This window comes from Panicum hallii, chromosome 9 (genome assembly GCF_002211085.1).
Source record: "Panicum hallii strain FIL2 chromosome 9, PHallii_v3.1, whole genome shotgun sequence".
In the NCBI taxonomy this organism is placed as follows: Eukaryota; Viridiplantae; Streptophyta; class Magnoliopsida; order Poales; family Poaceae; genus Panicum; species Panicum hallii.
In genome coordinates, this window is record NC_038050.1 from 59,513,690 (window position 1) to 59,532,155 (window position 18,466).

General features: G+C 42.7%; 3 protein-coding genes across 6 annotated transcripts; 2 read left to right on the forward strand and 1 right to left on the reverse strand.

Annotated features, from left to right (window-relative positions):
• Positions 1 to 1,145: 1,145 nt before the first annotated feature.
• On the forward strand, positions 1,146 to 6,290 carry LOC112874060 (probable 6-phosphogluconolactonase 1). 2 transcript variants are annotated; one of them, XM_025937224.1, is made up of 4 exons: positions 1,146 to 1,295; positions 2,882 to 3,127; positions 3,266 to 3,401; positions 5,361 to 6,290. In XM_025937224.1, the coding sequence occupies exons 2-4, from the start codon at positions 2,943 to 2,945 to the stop codon at positions 5,883 to 5,885; spliced, it is 846 nt and encodes a 281-aa protein (XP_025793009.1). In that variant the 5' UTR covers positions 1,146 to 1,295; positions 2,882 to 2,942; the 3' UTR covers positions 5,886 to 6,290. The 2 variants fall into 2 exon arrangements, with proteins under 2 accessions (XP_025793009.1, XP_025793008.1); XM_025937223.1 differs by lacking the exon at positions 1,146 to 1,295 and adding an exon at positions 1,383 to 1,538.
• Positions 6,291 to 8,299: 2,009 nt separating this feature from the next.
• Positions 8,300 to 11,689, forward strand: LOC112876943 (COBRA-like protein 1). 3 transcript variants are annotated; one of them, XM_025941125.1, is made up of 6 exons: positions 8,300 to 8,538; positions 9,500 to 9,579; positions 9,927 to 10,386; positions 10,512 to 10,671; positions 10,759 to 11,036; positions 11,118 to 11,682. In XM_025941125.1, the coding sequence occupies exons 1-6, from the start codon at positions 8,373 to 8,375 to the stop codon at positions 11,408 to 11,410; spliced, it is 1,437 nt and encodes a 478-aa protein (XP_025796910.1). In that variant the 5' UTR covers positions 8,300 to 8,372; the 3' UTR covers positions 11,411 to 11,682. The 3 variants fall into 3 exon arrangements, with proteins under 3 accessions (XP_025796910.1, XP_025796911.1, XP_025796909.1); XM_025941126.1 differs by having other exon boundaries at positions 10,759 to 11,040; positions 11,118 to 11,200; XM_025941124.1 differs by having other exon boundaries at positions 10,759 to 11,689.
• Positions 11,690 to 11,726: 37 nt separating this feature from the next.
• LOC112876944 (COBRA-like protein 5) lies at positions 11,727 to 13,903 on the reverse strand. The gene is made up of 3 exons (XM_025941128.1): positions 13,549 to 13,903; positions 13,369 to 13,448; positions 11,727 to 13,253 (listed from the first exon to the last, which is right to left on the reverse strand). The coding sequence occupies exons 1-3, from the start codon at positions 13,610 to 13,612 to the stop codon at positions 12,072 to 12,074; spliced, it is 1,326 nt and encodes a 441-aa protein (XP_025796913.1). The 5' UTR covers positions 13,613 to 13,903; the 3' UTR covers positions 11,727 to 12,071.
• Between the last annotated feature and the right edge of the window lie 4,563 nt (positions 13,904 to 18,466).

Sequence of the window (18,466 nt, forward strand, 5' to 3'; positions counted from 1 at the left end):
AAATTTCAAAAGAAACATGTATGTGACCCCCTTCACTTTCGAAACGGCTCAAGGTCGGCTCAACCAGGAAAATACAGTCGACGGGGAAAGGCCAGGGGGCAGGAGAGGAATTTCACACCTGGGTTTGAAAGTTTTAGCTTAAAAAGAACTGTAATCTTAAGAAACTGTAGTTTAGAAACCAAGGATACGCGACAACCAAGATTTTAAAAAAGGAGGTTTTGAGCAGAGAACTCTAAAAAGGGCTACAACTACTTAAGCTACCATGGGTTCAAAATGCATTATATTTAAAAATATAAGACATTTTAATTTTATCATAAGTTAAACTCCTCTAACATGGTTTATCGAAAATGCACCAACACCTATGATATCAAATTAGTTTAATTAAGTACAATCATAAAATAGGTTTCAATACCACATTTATTTGATATTATAGAATATAACATATTTTCCTATAAAATTGATCAAAATTAAAGAAGATTGATTTAGAACAAAAACTAAATGTCTAACATTTTGGAATGGAAGTTTTTTTACATTCAAAATCATGGTCAACAATACTTAACAATATTGATTTTTCACGGTCTCTTGACTTCAATTTTGATGGCTATTTTATAATTAAAATATGCTTCCTAAGTTGATGTTTCATACGATTAAGAGAGTTGTTAAGATTTCTAATAGATGTATTGGACTGAAAGTAGTTTTGAAGACGAAATATACCTACATGTTTTATTTTTGCTTCTAAAACTAAACTTTTGAAAGCAATTGACACAAAGTTTAGATTTGACCGGATTACGATCAAAATGCTAAGTACGTGTGACTTTGTGAGCATAGAAGAAATATTTTTTCTAATATACTACTTCAAAAGTACTTTGCGTCTAGACCGATGAGGCATAATCAGAGATGTACCATTGCAGCCTAGTTATAAAAATGTACTCTCGGATATCATAAGAAATTCAATGTAAAACTCATAAAAAATTCAATGTAAAACACCCATAGAAATTCCTACGTGGGGAATATGACATTATTTGAGAAACCAGGCGCATCAAAACAAACAGCTGCAGCGTCCGGCCATTCGTCGCAGTCCAGCTAGGAGAGAGAGATCACCCTTTGGGTGGCGAGATAAGGATCAGCACAACCCGCACGTACGGCTGCTGCAGCAGCTAGGACCCCAGGCCCCAAGCCCAGAGTTCCATTTAATCCCAGGCCAGGCTCCCCACTCGCAGCCACAGGCGATAGGGAGAGACGACGCCACAAGAAAACAACAATAAATCCGCCGCGGAATTCCGGATTAAAATAAGGTTCGTCCTCTTGCTCCCTGATGTCACACGCGCTGCCTCTCTCCAATTCTTTTTCCCTTTCCTGCAAAATTTATGCTCATGCTCACCCTGCTCGAGCGAGAGCATATGCGCGTATATAAAGGGCTCTCATGCCTGCTTGCTTCCGACTTCCCCTGGCCTGGCTTCCTTTTTATTCTTCTGCGCTGTTCTCTTGTGAGGAGGAGAGGGAAGAGGGCTGCGCTGGGCAGCAAATGCTTAGCTCAGGTAGGGTTCTTGGGGCCTGGGTTCGTCTTGCTCTGTTGCTGTTCCCGTGCCGTGATCTTGGGAGCGGTTCTTGATCTGGGGCGCGAGAACCGAGAAGAACTCACAATTGCGTTTTTGCGTATTGCTGCATTGTTGCATATATAAACCCTGTCGTAAACTGCTGGGAGACTGGAGATAATGCTGGCGGATGAGCGTATCTTTAGTTCTTTACTCGATTTGATGTTGCTCTGGCGATATTTTTTTGGGGAGATTTCTCGTTCTTGTATCAGCTCGATCCATCCATCTGTGCTCATTTTCTTTCAGCAACGGCTGTTGCAGGTTCTCAGTGTTTCTCATTTTACCTTCGTTTCCTCACTCGTCAGTAGTAAAGTGAATGGAATTTTATTGGCTCACGGGTTCTCATCTTTTGGGCGCTACCCTTTTGGATGCTTTTGTTGTGTGATTCCGAGAACAAAAAGGTTGGAATCTTTGAATTGGTTTCGGCCCAAATGATGGCTGCTAAGCTTGCACTGTCAACTTCTTCCCTTTCCCTTCCTCTGCTCCGTCTTTCCATTCCGGTGCTGCTCTGCTTTTTACCTTCACTGCCTTTGAAACGATAAAGCAGATGGTCTTTTGACATGCCATTTTTCTGTTGCTCAGATGAGAGTATTAATGATTTTGTGCTATTACTAGATCTGCCTTCTTATTTTTTTTATTTATGTATTTTAAAATTTTTCCAGAGAATCCATCCTCGTAGCAAGACTTTAAGCAGCATAATATGTTTAGCCTACAAGTGGTATGATGACTATGAGTTGTTGTACTACTTACTGGTTCTGCATTTGTCTCCGCCCATGCCGAATTGTTCATTTTACTGAACTGGAGTATGATTTTCAGTTTTGAGATACAGAGGAGTACTGTCCCTTATATAGATGGTCATAATTGGGCAGTTCTTTGTAGCCAAACAGCTGGAAGCTATAGTTCCAATAACCTAAAATTTGATAGCCTAACTCTCCCATATCTATCTTCTCTTTACTAGCAGTTTACTAAAAGATCTTCTCAGCTTCCATATCAGTTGTTTAGTAGTGTTATATACGTTGCACACGCCATTTCTTTTCTCAATCCATACAAATATGATTTTTTTCTGTATTTCTATGCATGGTAGAACTGTTGTTGGCTGATGTTTTATATTAAGCAATATAACCGCACATAATGAAAACGTCTGCTTGAACCAGTACATAAGGCAGCTCTTTATTTTCTTTACAGATTTTGAACAATTTCTTCATTTTCAGACGTTTTAAAAGTCAGTTGGACATGGCCTTCTGGAATTCCTTGCTAAACTTTGCTATCCTGCTCTTCTTCAATAGGTGTGTTAGATTGGAAGCTGGAACGATAACTTGCTTTAAGTTTCAAGAGCAAAACAAACACATGGAGAGGGAAATCATGGCCTCCTATGAAACCAAGAAAAACTGTGAAATTAGGGTATTTGAGAGTTCAGACGAGATGGCAACAGATCTGGCAGAGTTTATTTCACAAGTTTCGGAAATTTCTGTTAAGGAAAGAGGATACTTTGCTATTGCTCTCTCTGGAGGGCCTCTTACCAGACATATGCGGTAATGCTGTATACACATCATTTTTCACATTAACTAACATATCGGTTTTTTGTTCTCAGAGGAAGCAACAAATCTATAACTCTGTATGTATATTCATGTATCTGTGTCTGAAGTCTCAACTGCTTTTTTCTTAAAAAGGAAGCTCTGTGAAGCACCATACAACAAGACCCTTGATTGGTCTAGATGGTACGTCTTCTGGGCTGAAGAACGTGCAGTAGCAAAGAACCATGCAGAGAGTAACTACAAATTAACAAAGGACGAATTTCTCTCCAAGGTATGTCACCTAAGTATACGGCGTTCAATTATTTTTCACGCATTGAATTTACAAATCACAGCAATTTTATTTCGCAGAGCTCATCTATGTAGCAACTTTCATTCTTCTTATCTTTTACTTCAATTGATCTTGCTTTGCTTCCAACACAACCATACCAAATTATTTATGAGTTCTTGTTGGAGAAGATTGTTTCTAACATGGGTAATATATTAGTAAAGTCAACAGCTTTGGTTAGTTTCACAGATACAGCTGACAGACAGAAGTTGGGTAGGTTTTGAACTTTCCATCAAGTCCTATTCATGGATTAAATATGTCTGAATTATGCCCCTCCATGATTAGGAGGAATACCATTTTTTTTCAGTCCTGGTCGTCATAAATAATATAAAAAAATAGCAAACGTCCAGTCCAAATTTTTTTTAGTTTGTTGTTTTCGATTTTGGTGACCAGAGGTTGTAAATTTACTTGAAGATGCTTTTGGTGCCTATTTGGCTATTTGTTGATAGGGAATGATGTGATTTCTTAAATAACAGAAAGGAACTGTTTGCAATACTAATCTAATTATGAAAAAAATGCAGGTTAATATAACAATAGCACAATACTAATATGACATTCAAAGGCGGTGCTGATATTTCTGTTTTTTATCTTAAAATATATACCTATTTGATTTTTGCTGGTACTAGTACGTGCTAAGGTGTAGATATTCATAAATTAACAGATATGGTTTAACAATGGGTAAACATTTGAGGCTGAGTTTAAATTGAAAGTGACATGGTAAAATGTTAGCCTAGTATGCTTTGTCTAGTTGCCAGTAGGAAGCAGGAAATTTTCTGCAACAGTAATTTGTTCTTCAGACTAAGATCTGGTAGGGGACCATTCCTGTTAAGTTTTAATATGAAAATGCTTGGCCTCAGATTCAACTTTGTTCTGAACCAAGTAACTTATCTTTCGTATTTCTCACATCCATTTTTAGTTGCATCACCAAAACGATGTTAATCATTGTGCTTAGATCTGGTACTACAATCTGTTTATAAATATAGCTACAAGGTTCTGTAAGTTAAAACGTAGCTATTTAATTACCTATTTTTTTTTCTACAATATTAGGGTTGTAGATCCTGTTCATTGGTCAGCTTATTTGTTGATGTATCATGGAAGCTGTTCTTTGTGTGACGTATGGTTTTGTTTGACTTATGATGTGGCCTAATCTGCAGTCTGTACAGCTCATGCGAAATCCTTTGCTGAATAATTAGCTGCATTAAGGTTGCCTACCTACTGATTGTTCCAACTACTCTCGGAGTGCCAGCTGCTTACCACATCTTGACATATCTCTCAACCCCGCAAAAAATTCTCCACACATCTTTTTATTGTTATGCCCAACAACTGTTATCAGGTTTAAAGCTTATCCATATGGCCACACTTTATCAGGATAGGATTGTTGTTTGTCAGTGGATATCATACAGGACTAGCATGATAGTGAACTCGAGGAGCTTACATCAAATTTTGGATTACCTTTTTTACTTGAAAAAAATTGCTTTTCAGCCTGATCTGATCACACTTTGCCACTCATAGGTCTTGGATATGAATGGCTGGTTAAAATAGGCACATGTGTATTAAAGCCTTTTTTTTCTGAGAACATGCAGGAGGGCATATTAAAGCCTTTAGAATATGGATGCTACAAGTGGGTGTGTAAACTGTAAACAACTAGCGATGTTTCACTGAACATCTCTACTGTCGTATTGAAATAATATTCATTATTTATCCACCTTTCTGACTGCATTTACATCTAGTATATGGACCCTGTATATCTGTTTGTTTTGTTTAGCTCACGTCCACAAGCATTTGTTGTAGGTTCGTAAAGCATGGCTTGGATTGTTTTCTCGTAAGACTGTTATGAACCATTACAGCTTATCTGCTCCCCCTTTCCACTGGGTTAACCATGAGGCACATCTGAATGACTTGTAGGTGCCTATTCTTAATGGTCATGTCTACTCCATCAACGACAATGCAACGGTGGAAGAGGCAGCAACTGACTATGAATTTGTCATCAGGCAGCTGGTCAAGATTCGAACAGTTGGAGTCTCAGAGAGCAACGACTGCCCCAAATTTGACCTCATTCTTCTGAACATTGGTCCTGATGGTCATGTAGCCTCATTGTTCCCCAACCATCCAGCTCTTGAGCTGAAAGATGACTGGGTCACCTACATCACTGACTCTCCAGAGCCTCCACCTGAGAGGATTACCTTCACTCTTCCCGTGATAAACTCAGCATCGCACATCGCCATTGTTGCCACTGGAGAAGACAAGGCGAAAGCTGTGTCTTTTGCCATTTCTGACTGTAACGAAGGCCTAGGTGCGACATCAGTACCTGCTAGAATGGTTCAGCCAACGGACGGGAAGTTGGTATGGTTTCTGGATGAAGCAGCTGCCTCATCTCTTGAGGCTGGGAATGATGCTTACGACTTACGAGCACCAGTACTGAGAGTCTGAGACAAGCGTTGAAGCTGGACATCCCTTTTTGCTGTGAATGAAGAATTGTTCATGTAGTTGATGGGTTTGGATGGAAGAAAGTTTTTGGGGAGGGCTTTTCTGAGAAATCAAAAAATTTCCATGTCTTGTGCTATTGGATTTTGGCGAAGAACGATGCAGCATGTACTTTTATGCCGAGAACTGAAGTACCAGAGTAGCTAAGTTCTTCTTTCAAGGAAAAAGAGTAGCTAAGTTCGACTGTTGGTCATATGATACTGTTTAGTGTGCCATCAGTTTTTATCTCAGTTGAAATTAGATTCCTTTTTGTGCTACTTTTTAGCAGGTAGCAGTATTTTTGCTGGACACGTCGCCATGTCGGAACCCTGAACCCAGATGCATGTCAATTAAGTTTTCCTCCTTGCTTCAGTTTTAGCGCCCTCGATTTATTAACATGCGAGTATTTAGGAGGTGCTGTGTATGTTACATACTTCATGCTGTAAACGGGCCACAATAAATCTTACAGGTTTCTCCATGGGCCATGGGCCATGGGCTGGCATAGGCCGAACTAGAGAAATAGCTAATCCAGGCCCACAAATTACATAGCACGGTTCATTTGTTTGAGTTTTTTTTATTTTATTATTTAACTTTGATTTATCCGAAGCTCCTCTAATCTTCTGAAGAGTACCTTACCGGCAGCGTTTAATAGTAAAGTCACCATTTGTGATTGTGTTGTACGGAGGATGTATCGAGCATTGGGTTTTGGATCTGGGCGCGAATTGATCACTTTTGAGAATTGAGCTATACATTTTTTTCTCGTCTCTATCTAGAAAAAAAAAACTAGGGGGATATGTGTTTTATTAGTTAACTGATTTTTTTCTCTTTTCTATCCAAATTTATTTTACTCATTAATTGTGATTTCCTCGGCAATGCTTGCCTAGGCTACCTAGGTAAAGCCAAGCTATTTGAAATCCCACAAAAACATTATATGCTGCTATTTCAATGAACGAGTCTATCCTTTTTCTATACTACATACTTCATGTTCAAACATATAAGGCATATTTTATTTTAAAGAAAAGAAGTATTGTCAAACTATATGTATGCCCGTTTATATCACTTCATAATTAGATTTAACTAGCCTAGCAACAGGTGCTCCTAAATTAATATAAAAATAAGACTTATAGCTAATAATTATAATTGTGTATCTCACATCATCTTTCATCTATTAAATATTCTAACACATACTCTAAAATATATATTTATCATTATTTAGTTGTAATAGATTTCATTTTGCATCGTACCTTCTCCATGTGTGTTTGATATATATTTAATTAAACCATTTATTTATGAATTGTATTCTTATCTCTTCCGTTGTACATGAATACATGGTGACACATATCATGGGTAATATTTTTATATAAATAATAATATAAATAATATATTAATAGATAGAAATAGTAATTTAAAATTTTATATTGGTGCATTTTAATATTTTATTATAATTATTAATTTAGATTTGGATTTAGGGGTTACTTTAACTTTTAATAATAATATAATTGGATAATTTATATGCAAATTTAGGAGGTTATTTGTATTATTTTTATAATAGCATAAGTGAGTAATTTATACAAGATTAGTGAGTTACTTTAGATTTTTTATAATGGTAGATGAGTAATTTAGATACATATTTAGGGGTTACTTTAGTTTATTTTTATAATGGTAGAGGTGGGTAATTTATTAGAAAAGATAATTGATCCAATAATTAAGTTGTCGGATTGATGATAGGATGTTTCTGATTTTTTAAAAATATCTAATTTTTTTTATTTTTTAAAGTCTCCATAGAATTATAGGTGGCTTCACATGGAGGCTTCAAAAGTTTAAAATACTTACGGTAGTTATTGATTTAGTAGATATAAATGGTATATCATAAGAGAAAATAATGGTGAAAAAAAACGCAACCAAAATAACATTACAGAACAACCGGGTTGAAATACGTACGGTAGCCACGAACAAGTAACACACTTCTATAGGAAAAGAATTTATCACTTGTCAGTATGATTTAAAAAATAATTCTAAAAATATTTATATCAAAATGAATGAAATAATGGAAGATATTTTTTGACAACTAAAAGTATATGGAAAATGGAAGAACATAAAGCAAGACAATACACTATACGCCAAGTGCAGTATATTCTTACGTACCCCCAGAAGAAAAGCAAGCAAGATGAAAAGATGATCACTCGGTCTCTCTCGTCGCACCAGTTCCCAAACCCACGGCCGGAGACCCCGGAGCACGGGAGCGGTACTCTACTCGAAAGTTGAAGCACCTTCTCTCTCCTCTCCTCTTCCTCTCTCTCTCTCTCTCTGCTTGCATTGCTGCAGCCTTTCAGCTTTTGCTTGTCTCTCTCCGACTCCTCGCAGGCGCTGCTGACACGCTTTCCTAGGCGCCCTGCTCTCTCTTGCTTTCTCGCACCAATGAGAAAACTGACCAAGAAGAGGAAGAGGAAGTAAATGCGAGGGAAGGAGGGGAGGAAAGGGGGAGGTTGCGGAAGGCAGGGCCAGGGAGAGGTTCTTTCTTCTTTGTGCTCTACTGTGGGAGCCATGGCGAGGCAGCTACAACTTCTCGGCGCCGCCATTGCTCTGTTCGCCGGCTTCTCTTCCGTGGCTCCTTTGGCAGGTCAGTGACTCGGTGCTTCACCGGCTGGTACTCCAATCCTAGCAAAATGTAGTGAAATTTCTGCTCTGCTGGTGCGGGGATACTTAGTGCGCGGGATTACCTTTGTTTTATTGTTGGATTTCCCAAATATTTGTACGATTACGGTCAGTTCTTGGTCTTTAGGGTTTATGGTAGTCTCATGATTCATGGAGTATGGAGAACTTTATATTCCTTTGTTCGCTTTCTGAGAGCTTTCCGCTCAGAATTTCCTTCCAAGTGCGAACAATTTGTCTTGATAAGAGTTGAGACTTGACAGGCCTAAATGCCGTCACTTGAATTTAGTACTCCGTATTTTGGTTCATAACGATTAAGGAGGTTACATTTCTGAAGCTGGCACCGCCAAGGTTTGATTTTTTTTTTCAATTACTTAAAACATGTGGCCGCGAGCCCGGGATAGAGCTTTCTTTACTGTTCCATTACCAGCCAAGCTAAACAGGAATACCGTCTGGGCACCTGTATCACCATCTCTTAAAGGACGTTAAAAGTTCCATCCCCTTTGGGCACTCCCTTAGATCATACACTGATTTGAGCATTCCAATTTCAGATAGCTAGTTTGATGTCAAGGGGGTCCATTTCTGTGTCCTCTGAATACTTGCAAGTTCAGGAAAAATATTGCACAAGAGTTCTTCGTCGTTAGATAGCTCCGGTGATTGTGGTTATTAAACTCTGCAAAAGTTAAATGTGGTTCTTATATTCTCATCCAGAGGTCGATGTTGTTATTTTCAGTGCAATAGATAGTGTTGTTTCACCTGTTTAGTTTCCTCTGGTAACTAGTAGTATACATGGATCATTGTTGTGCCAGTTTTCACCTTTTCTATTGTACAAATCAGGTACATGCTGATCTTCAAGGGGGAGAAGAAAGATCATAGCTTGGTATTCAAGATCTGAAACTTTCCTGACTCTATGCTTTATTTTTCTGCAGAAGCATATGATCCTCTTGATCCAACTGGGAATATCACAATCAAATGGGATATCATGCAGTGGACTTCAGATGGCTATGTTGTAAGTAGACTGTCACAGTATCAATGCTTGAGGAAGATGAGATGGCAGGCTCAGAAATTGGTTCTTTCTGAATGTCAAGTCAATTTATCACATAAGCTTTATGCATTCGAGTTCTGTCTGGCATTAACTGAGCAGCAAACGACTCACTATTTATGCCTACTGCTTATTTCTACTAAAATTGTTACATCATATTAAACTCTAATCTTTCCAAATGCCTGAAAGTGTTCTAGTTTCATACTCACAGTAGGTGTGACCGGTATTCTGGACGTCATCTTATTATAGGTGAAATACATAATTTTTTTTATCTCTTTTGTGCTGTTGATATCGTGTAAAAATATGCTCTGCAGGCTGTTGTTTCCATATACAACTACCAAAAATACCGACATATCCAGGCACCTGGGTGGAATCTTGGATGGGTGTGGGCAAAGAAGGAGATCATCTGGGCAATGGTTGGTGGGCAGGCCACAGAGCAAGGGGATTGTTCTCAATTCAAAGTCAATATACCACATTGCTGCAAGAGGGAACCAACAATTGTTGACTTGCTTCCTGGAACACCTTACAACATGCAAATTGCAAATTGTTGCAAAGGAGGAGTTCTTAACTCATGGGTGCAAGATCCAGTCAGTGCTGTAGCGTCATTTCAGATCAGTGTTGGCCGATCTGGAACTACCAACTATACAGTGAAAGTGCCATTAAACTTCACTCTGAAGGCTCCAGGACCAGGATACAGTTGTGGAGTTGCTCATGAGGTTAAGCCTCCTACAAAGTTCATTTCTCAGGATGGAAGGAGAACAACTCAAGCTCATGGTAAGTTGTTCCAGCATTCTTCTTTTAGTCAGAAAAAAGTTTATTATGTTGTATGATAAAATATCTCTGGCCAATGGCTTATGGTCAGGTTTGAATAGTAATGAACAACTGTTTTCTTCTTGCAGTGACATGGAACGTGACATGTACGTATTCACAATTTGTTGCTCAGCAGGCTCCAACTTGTTGTGTTTCTCTCTCATCGTTCTACAATGAAACGATAGTTAACTGCCCAAAATGTTCATGTGGTTGTCAGAATAATATAACAGGACCGGGGAGTTGTGTGGAGTAAGTACTATCCCTACACGAAGTCTCTTAGACACCATAAACATTTTGCACTTGACTCTCTTTGTATGTATGCACTACATTTTGTAGGGGTAATTCACCTTATTTGGCTTCTGTCTTGAATGGACTGGGCAAGAGCAGCATGGCTCCTTTAGTACAATGCACGCCCCATATGTGCCCAATAAGAGTGCATTGGCATGTGAAGCTCAACTACAGGGAATACTGGAGGGTGAAGATCACGGTTACAAATTGGAATTACAGGATGAACTACTCACAGTGGAACTTGGTAGTTCAACATCCAAATTTTGATAAAGTCACTACTATTTTCAGCTTCAACTACAAGTCCCTGAGCCCCTATGGAGTAATAAGTCGGTATTCTTGCACATTCCTGATCATTTTTGTCAATTCAATCTTCAATGTTTTAGCTAATAACCGGTATTTTGCTGCAGATGATACTGGAATGTTGTGGGGTATCAAGTACTACAATGACCTGCTCATGGTGGCTGGGCTAGATGGAAATGTGCAATCTGAGCTTCTGTTCCGGAAGGACCCCTTGTCGTTCACTTTCGAGAAAGGCTGGGCATTTCCAAGGCGGATATACTTCAATGGTGACAGCTGCGTCATGCCTCCACCAGATGTGTACCCATGGCTACCGAACTCTTCACCTGTACTGAAGGCATCATCCCTTGTTCAGCCCATCGCGATTTGGACAGCATTGCTGTTCTTATGGCTTCGTATGTAGTGACTATGGAAGGATCAGCTAACGTTTAGGCAACTGCCAGAACTGGTTATCGTTGCATTGGACATTGGTCTGCTGACACATGCTGAGTTTCTTGCAAGATTGGGTGGTAACCTTGCACATTGGAAGGATGATTCTGATCTGCTTTGATTAGGATGTGAACTTGTTATCCTGCAAGCTTGCTGTAGATTCACATTTTGTATATTCTACTAGTTCTGACGATTAGTTAACGCGGCCTGAACATTATCTCCCAAGTGAAACCTTGTGTATGTGGCTGAGCATTTATCATATTGTTTCTGTCAGAAAAGCGTTGCCAATGTTCAGCAAGTCGATTCATATATTCGAACAAATAATAATCTGCATTCTGTGTACATGACGAAATCACAGGAAAAACTTGTGCTCTATGTATTATCATTTGTACTCAAGCTGTCTAAAAAGTAATTGGAGACTCAAAAGTGCCAGGATCTCTGTCAGCTTGATTGGTCGGTCGGTTGTACACGGAGATCCCACCTGCAGCTGCACAGGTAACACACATGACATTGCTAAGCGTTTCAGTCTCCAGAGCGCCAAACTCAACTGGCTACTCTGCTCCCTGGCTGCCCATCGCTGGGGATGGAAAACGAGAAAGGAAGTGGAAGCCTTCATCATCATATCGATGAATCGATCACGCCACCAGGAGCAGCGCCAGCAGGAACGCCGAGGCCGCGGCGGCGGCGATCGCCGGCGCCGCGACCGGGGCGGAGTTCGGCAGGTAGGGGTACGAGTCCGGCGGCGGCATCTTGCACTCGTCGCCGTTGAAGTAGATCTTCCGCGGGAACGCCCAGCCCTGGCTGAAGGTGAAGGTGCTGGCGTCCTTGCGCATGAGCACCTCCGACTGGACGTTGCCGAAGGGCCCGGCCTCCATGAGCAGGTCATTGTAGAACTTGAGCCCGTAGAACATGCCGGTGTCGTTGATGGCGCCGTAGGGGAGCAGTGGCTTGTACTGGAAGCTGAAGACCTCGGTGACGTTGTCCAGGTTGGGGTGCTGCGCCACCAGCGTCCACTGCGTGTAGTTCATCCGGTAGTTGAAGTTGGTGATGGCGATCTTGGCGCGCCAGTAGTCCTTGTAGTTGAGCTTGACGTGCCAGTGGACGCGGATCGGGCACATGTGCGGCGTGCACTGGAGCAGCGCCTGGCCGTCCTTGCGCGGCGTGTTGACGCCGGGGGAGAGCGCCCGCTTGGAGTCGCCGGCGATGCAGCCGCCGGGGGAGTGTCCGCCGTGGCCGCAGCCGCAGGCGCAGCGGGCGCAGGGCACGATGGTGCTGTTGTAGAAGGAGGAGAAGGAGACGCAGCAGGAGGGGTACTTGGAGGCCAGCTGCTGCGAGTAGGTGCAGGTGACCGTCCACGTCATGAGCGCCTGCGTCTTGCGGCGGCGGTCGGGGGTGAAGTAGACGGTGGAGGGGACGATCCTGGCGGGGCCGCAGGTGTAGCCGGGCCCGGGGCCCTGGAGGGTGAAGTTCTTGGGGAGCTTGACCGTCTTGTTGGTGGTGCCGGCGAGGCCGACGGAGACCTGGAAGGCGGAGACGGAGCCGGCGGGGTCCTGGCCGTAGGCGGAGACGACGCCGGCCTTGCAGCAGTTGGCGATCTGCTGATTGTAGGGGACGCCCGGGAGGAGGTCGACGACGGCGGGGGTGCGCTTGCAGCAGTGCGGGATGCCGCCCTTGAACTTGGAGCAGTCGCCCTGCTCCGTGGCCTGCGCGCCGACGATGGACCAGATCACCTCCTTCTTGGCCCACGACCACCCCACCGTCCACCCGGGCGCCATGATGTGACGGTACATCTGGTAGTTGCTCATCGTCACCATCGCCTGCAATGCAATCACCCATCATGGCGTTCCCCGTTCGTTAATGGTATCGTCATGTGCCGCTGCCGGAAGGAATCAACGATCCATGGCTAGCTGTTAGCTAAGCTTCAGTACCCACCACGTATCCGTCGGGCGTCCAGGAGATGACATCCCACTTGATGGTGATGTTGCCGTTCGGGTCCAGGGGATCGTAGGCCACTGATGAACACAACAAGAACCCAAGGAGATTAATTAGCATGGATCAGATTAAGGAGAGCGGCAAATTAATCCTATGAATTGGCATCACAAAGAAATGAACCTGCGACGGAGCAGGTGGCCACGAGCACCAGAGCCACCAGCGCGGCGGAGTCGCGGAGCCCCATCCTCGAGCCGGCCGCCTCTGCTAGCAAGAACACCACTACTGACGCTAGCTGGTAGCACAAGCTCCTAGAGGAAGCTCGAGGCCGGCAAATAAAGGCCGGCCGAGAAGGGGAAGAAGAGGAGACGCCATCGAGATGGCACGTCACCACCAGGCGCGGCCGCCCGCCCGCCTCGATCAGCTGGCTGGCGGCCCTGGCCGACGCCCGGTTGGTTGCGTTGCGTAACGAGGACTCGATCGGCTCGAGAAATCGCACGCGTGACGGGGGGAGCCCGGTGATGGCTCCGCCCCACCTCCTCGCGGTGCTCTCTGACTAATGCCCATGGCGCGCGCGGTGCTCTGCTCTCTCGCGCGCGTCGCGTCGCGTCGCGTTGCTCCCCGCTGAAGCAACCGCGGTTGGTGGTGACGGAGGAGGGAGGAAAAGGACCCGGGGGATCTTGGGGGAGGGAGAGGATGAAGATTGGATTGGACGATGCAACGGTATCTCTCTTACGCTCTTGGTAGCGCGCGCGTACGGTCTGCGATGGCGACGGAGGAGCACGTCACTCGGGGGGATCTCTTTAAGCGAGTGAGGTGGGAAGATGCTGTTACGCTCGTTGCGACGTTTGATCGTATCGCGCACAGCCTGTGGGGGAGATAGATGAACCCGTGATCAAGCCACCCGTCTTGTTTTTATTTATTTATTTCTCAACCGATTTGTGTTGGACGACGCTGATGTGCGTATGTATACGTACGTAGAATTCTTGATGTTACGTCTTAGCATGTTTATTATCTTTTGCCGGGCCGGCCAAAAATTTTCTACATTAAACAAAAGTCAACAGAGCGAGAGAAAGAACAGCTGATTACTGCAGCAATTGTTCTTTTTTTGGATACGGTACCATGTTGCCATAGAGTGGGTAGGTATCGCTACACGTACAATTAATTATTCCACTGCACCATAATAAATCTAATTAACTAACTGTGCGGCTACATATGCTTATTACTAACAGCTTGTAAATAGTAGGTACCAAGAGAAAAGATCAGAATACTTAGGGGCTTATATATATACATGCCAATTTATTTGGCACGGTTCGTTCCTTCTCACAATATACATAAGGCTCAACCGACTCAAGTTTAAATATAAATAGTCTTAGGTTCTGTTTGATCTTCACGGCTAGCTAGCTAATTAATAATAGTTTCTATTAGCTAGCTAACTATTAGCTAGGTGTGTTTGGAACCGTCAGCTAATTACTAACTTTTAACATGAATGGACTAGGCTGCCCCTATAATTTTTTGCGCCGAATTTAGGGTGAAGAGGGGAGTGGATCAGGGTAAAAAGGACTTTAAACACCATTAGGCAGGATTAGCTGGGTTCAATCAACTAATAAAATATTATAGTAAAAATTAGGCGAGGAATAATTAACTACTTCAACTTGTTTGGATCCATAATAGTTAATTTTAGCAAGGATCAAAACAGGGCCTAGTCGGCATTTGGTCGTCCTTGTGGCGTGACCATGTGTGCGCGTCCTAACAGATATTTTGTTCTCACTATTGGTTGCTATATATGGGGGGTGCAACAACAATATTGATGGATGAGCTGAAAAGAAAATCTGTTGACATGAATGTGCTACATAGTTGCCAAGTAGGCGGATCAACATTGAACAAACAGAGTGGGCGAATCTTGTGCGAACCACTGATAAGTTTATTCAGATCTACAAATTAATTGGTAATTCAGAGACCGAGGTGCTCCAACCGATCGAGCAACTTAATTCAGAGATCGTCGGTGAATTTTACTCTCGATCTTAGCCTTTCTGTACCGTCCCTAGCTTGCAAAAGTGGCATATTTCGTCAACACGCTGGGCCGGGGAACAAGGGTGATCGGCAAGCTGCTGTTGGTGGCCCTGGCAGGGAGCCATCCGTCGCTGCGAGATGCGTGCCTTTATATGCTGCGGTTTTATTTCTTGCTTCTCCTCCTGATGCAATAATGATGTTACTACTTACTAGGATGGCTCTTAATTTCCCAGCAGGATCGGACGACGTACGTACTTCATGTTGGGCAACCACCTTTTGTTGCGTGTCGTTCGGAGCCAACGATTCCTCTTGTCCTGTGTGCCGGATCCTTTACAAACTTGTATTGTATTGTATTGTACATTATTCCATTCGTCCTAAAATAAGTGTTGTTTTACAAAATTTCAGACATATTACTCATACTACTTTGCTACCCCTAATTACTTCTAGCAATTGTGATTGAAAATCGTATTATTTATTTGATTTTCTGGATCCTCAATAAACACATATACATTTGAACTAGAAAAGTAACATCTGCTCAGTATTTGATTGGCTCTATGTGTTTTTCTATACAATATTTTCTTGGTACGTGGTATTGTTTTAATTAGATGGATCTCATTACAAGCTAAAATATCACTCTTTGTGAAACAAAATTTGAATACTAAAATAATATTTATTTTGGAAGGGAGTGAGTACATCCTTTTATCTTCATGTGTTGGCATGTTGGGCTAGGTCGTCTTTCTTGCAGCGTTTTCAGCTCTTTTTGTTCGATCGCCTTTCAATTATTGCGTTGGGAAAGCAAAGAGATAGGTTGGCGTTGCACCGTACCTTTTTTTCTTAGTACTGTGCATGAACCTCATGTAGGCAAGTAGCTAGCGTTAAGAGAGCTTGCTAAAAGAAAAAAAATCCCCAGTAACATTCAGAGGTCAGTGATAATAAAATTCTAAGGGAAGGGACAGCGACAGTCCACTGCTTTTTGCCAAGTATATATACTGCCGGCGATTTTTTTAGTACTATGTTATTTTAAAAGTATTCTTCGAATTGGAATAATAATTACAAAACTACAGTACTGTCGATGGAACAGTTCCTTATTCTCATAACAAAAGATTATCTTTTTTTCAACCATTTTTTCATCACACCATAATTTTTTTCCATCCTCCGCCACTGAGTTATGATAGCACAGCTTGTATGTCATCCACCGTCGAATCTTCTTTATATGAGTGATCAATAAAACATGAAGTGAGCGTTGTAAGTTAAGTTTCTTGTGGTAAAACTTGTTTCTCCAAGACTTGAGTTTCTCAATCGGGACACTCGGCACAGATACTCAGGTTTTACATCTAATTATCCTTTCGTGGTATATAATGTGCCTCTCAATACACAATACTTAACCATAAAGATATACATGCTGTTCCATTCAGGGACCTTTATGACGGCCCAACATGAAGTTGTTCCATTTGTAATGGAGGACCTCTGTCACAGCCCAGAGTGAGTCTTTGACGATCGCTTTGATTCTCTCAGCCCATATACAATATTTCTAGGACTTGCTTGTTGGGCCAGGCCTTTGTGAGAGCGCTGAGTTTGGCCACCACCACCAGAATGTATACGGATCCCCGCACCATTGTCCGGCCAGGCGAAGTCACTCATCACCTCGTGGCAGGCACCAGCTTCAAGCCAAACTCCACGTCTCCACTGCCCGCCACAGTTTGGTGAACCATTATCCACAAGCACCGTGTCAAGCAAGTCACCATTAGGATAATAATTAGCTTTGAGCACTCTGACACAAAGAGCTTGATTAAAAAACCGAAGATCTCTAAACCCTAGGCCACCACATCAAAATCATACGTTCACAAGGAACCCAGTAAACTTTACTCTTCTTCCCTTTTCTGCACCCCACTAGAAAGCAAGAATTCTCTTGCGTTCTTACAAATTGATCTTTTCCTCTTTGCATTCCATGTCTTATATTTCTATTTTTGTGTTTTCTCACATCATGGCTTGAGTTATCATATTCTCTTGTTGTCTTATGTTCATGTTCCTTTTACTTTTTTTCTTTAACGCATTGCTATTGGTAGTCCTTCTATTTCCTACTAGAATTTAAGAAGTCTCCTTGGTTGTTTATGTATTTATGAGGCTGCTATATATGTCTTTTTTTTCATTGATTAGGCACAATTAAGGGGGCCGTCTCCTTGGTCATTTTAGTCCGAATTTACAAGATGGCTTCATGATACAGTCCCTTGATTTGCGTAAAATAGGTGAAGTTAAAGTCAAAATAAACCCTCCAAACATACACGAAGTATAATAAAAGCATATGTAGGAGTAAGTATAGGTGGGTACCTTCAACTTATATATTGATAGACATGGATGCTGTTTAGATCAGCTAGAAATTATAAAAAAGTTGGCTTCTGACTGTGAAGAGCTTATGGGACATGTTTTTGTAGTATCTGATCAAATAGGACCACGTACAGTCCACAGGATGGTCGTATGGACTTATATTTGAACGCCGAGGCAACTGTAGATAACTACCAGATCGAGCTCACTTTTGGCTTTTGACTCTGACTCTGACAGCGGCGAAAAGCGACTACTGTTGGTCCTCCCGGCATGCCCCGGCCAGAGACTCGGAGAGAGTGCCTTGAAGACACACACACATACACACTCTGCTTCAAGTGATGGACACATGTGTAGACGCAGAACGACGGCAGTCACCGGCAGAGGTTGGGAAAATGGCTAGATGGCATACACGGGCAACAGTAAATAACTAACAGACAGCATGCAGGTACGTTGCTTGTAAGGTGGCCAGCCACTGGATCGGACCTCCGAGCAGTGCGAGCTGACTGCGCGCGACACGCGCGCGATTACGGATGGCGCCAGGCGCCACGGTGGCGGACGCAGGCAACGCAGTCAGAAAGGCACAGATGGACACCATGCCATGCGCGCGCCAGGCGTGCACACTGCGCGTGCTACAGTGGCGCCCGACAGTCGTGGCTGCCAGTGCCAGATGAGAGCATGCAAGAGCACCATGGCCGGCTCTCGGCGCGATCTGCAGGATGCCGCTGCGGCTGCGCGCGTCGCATTCACTGACACGTACTAGCTCTCG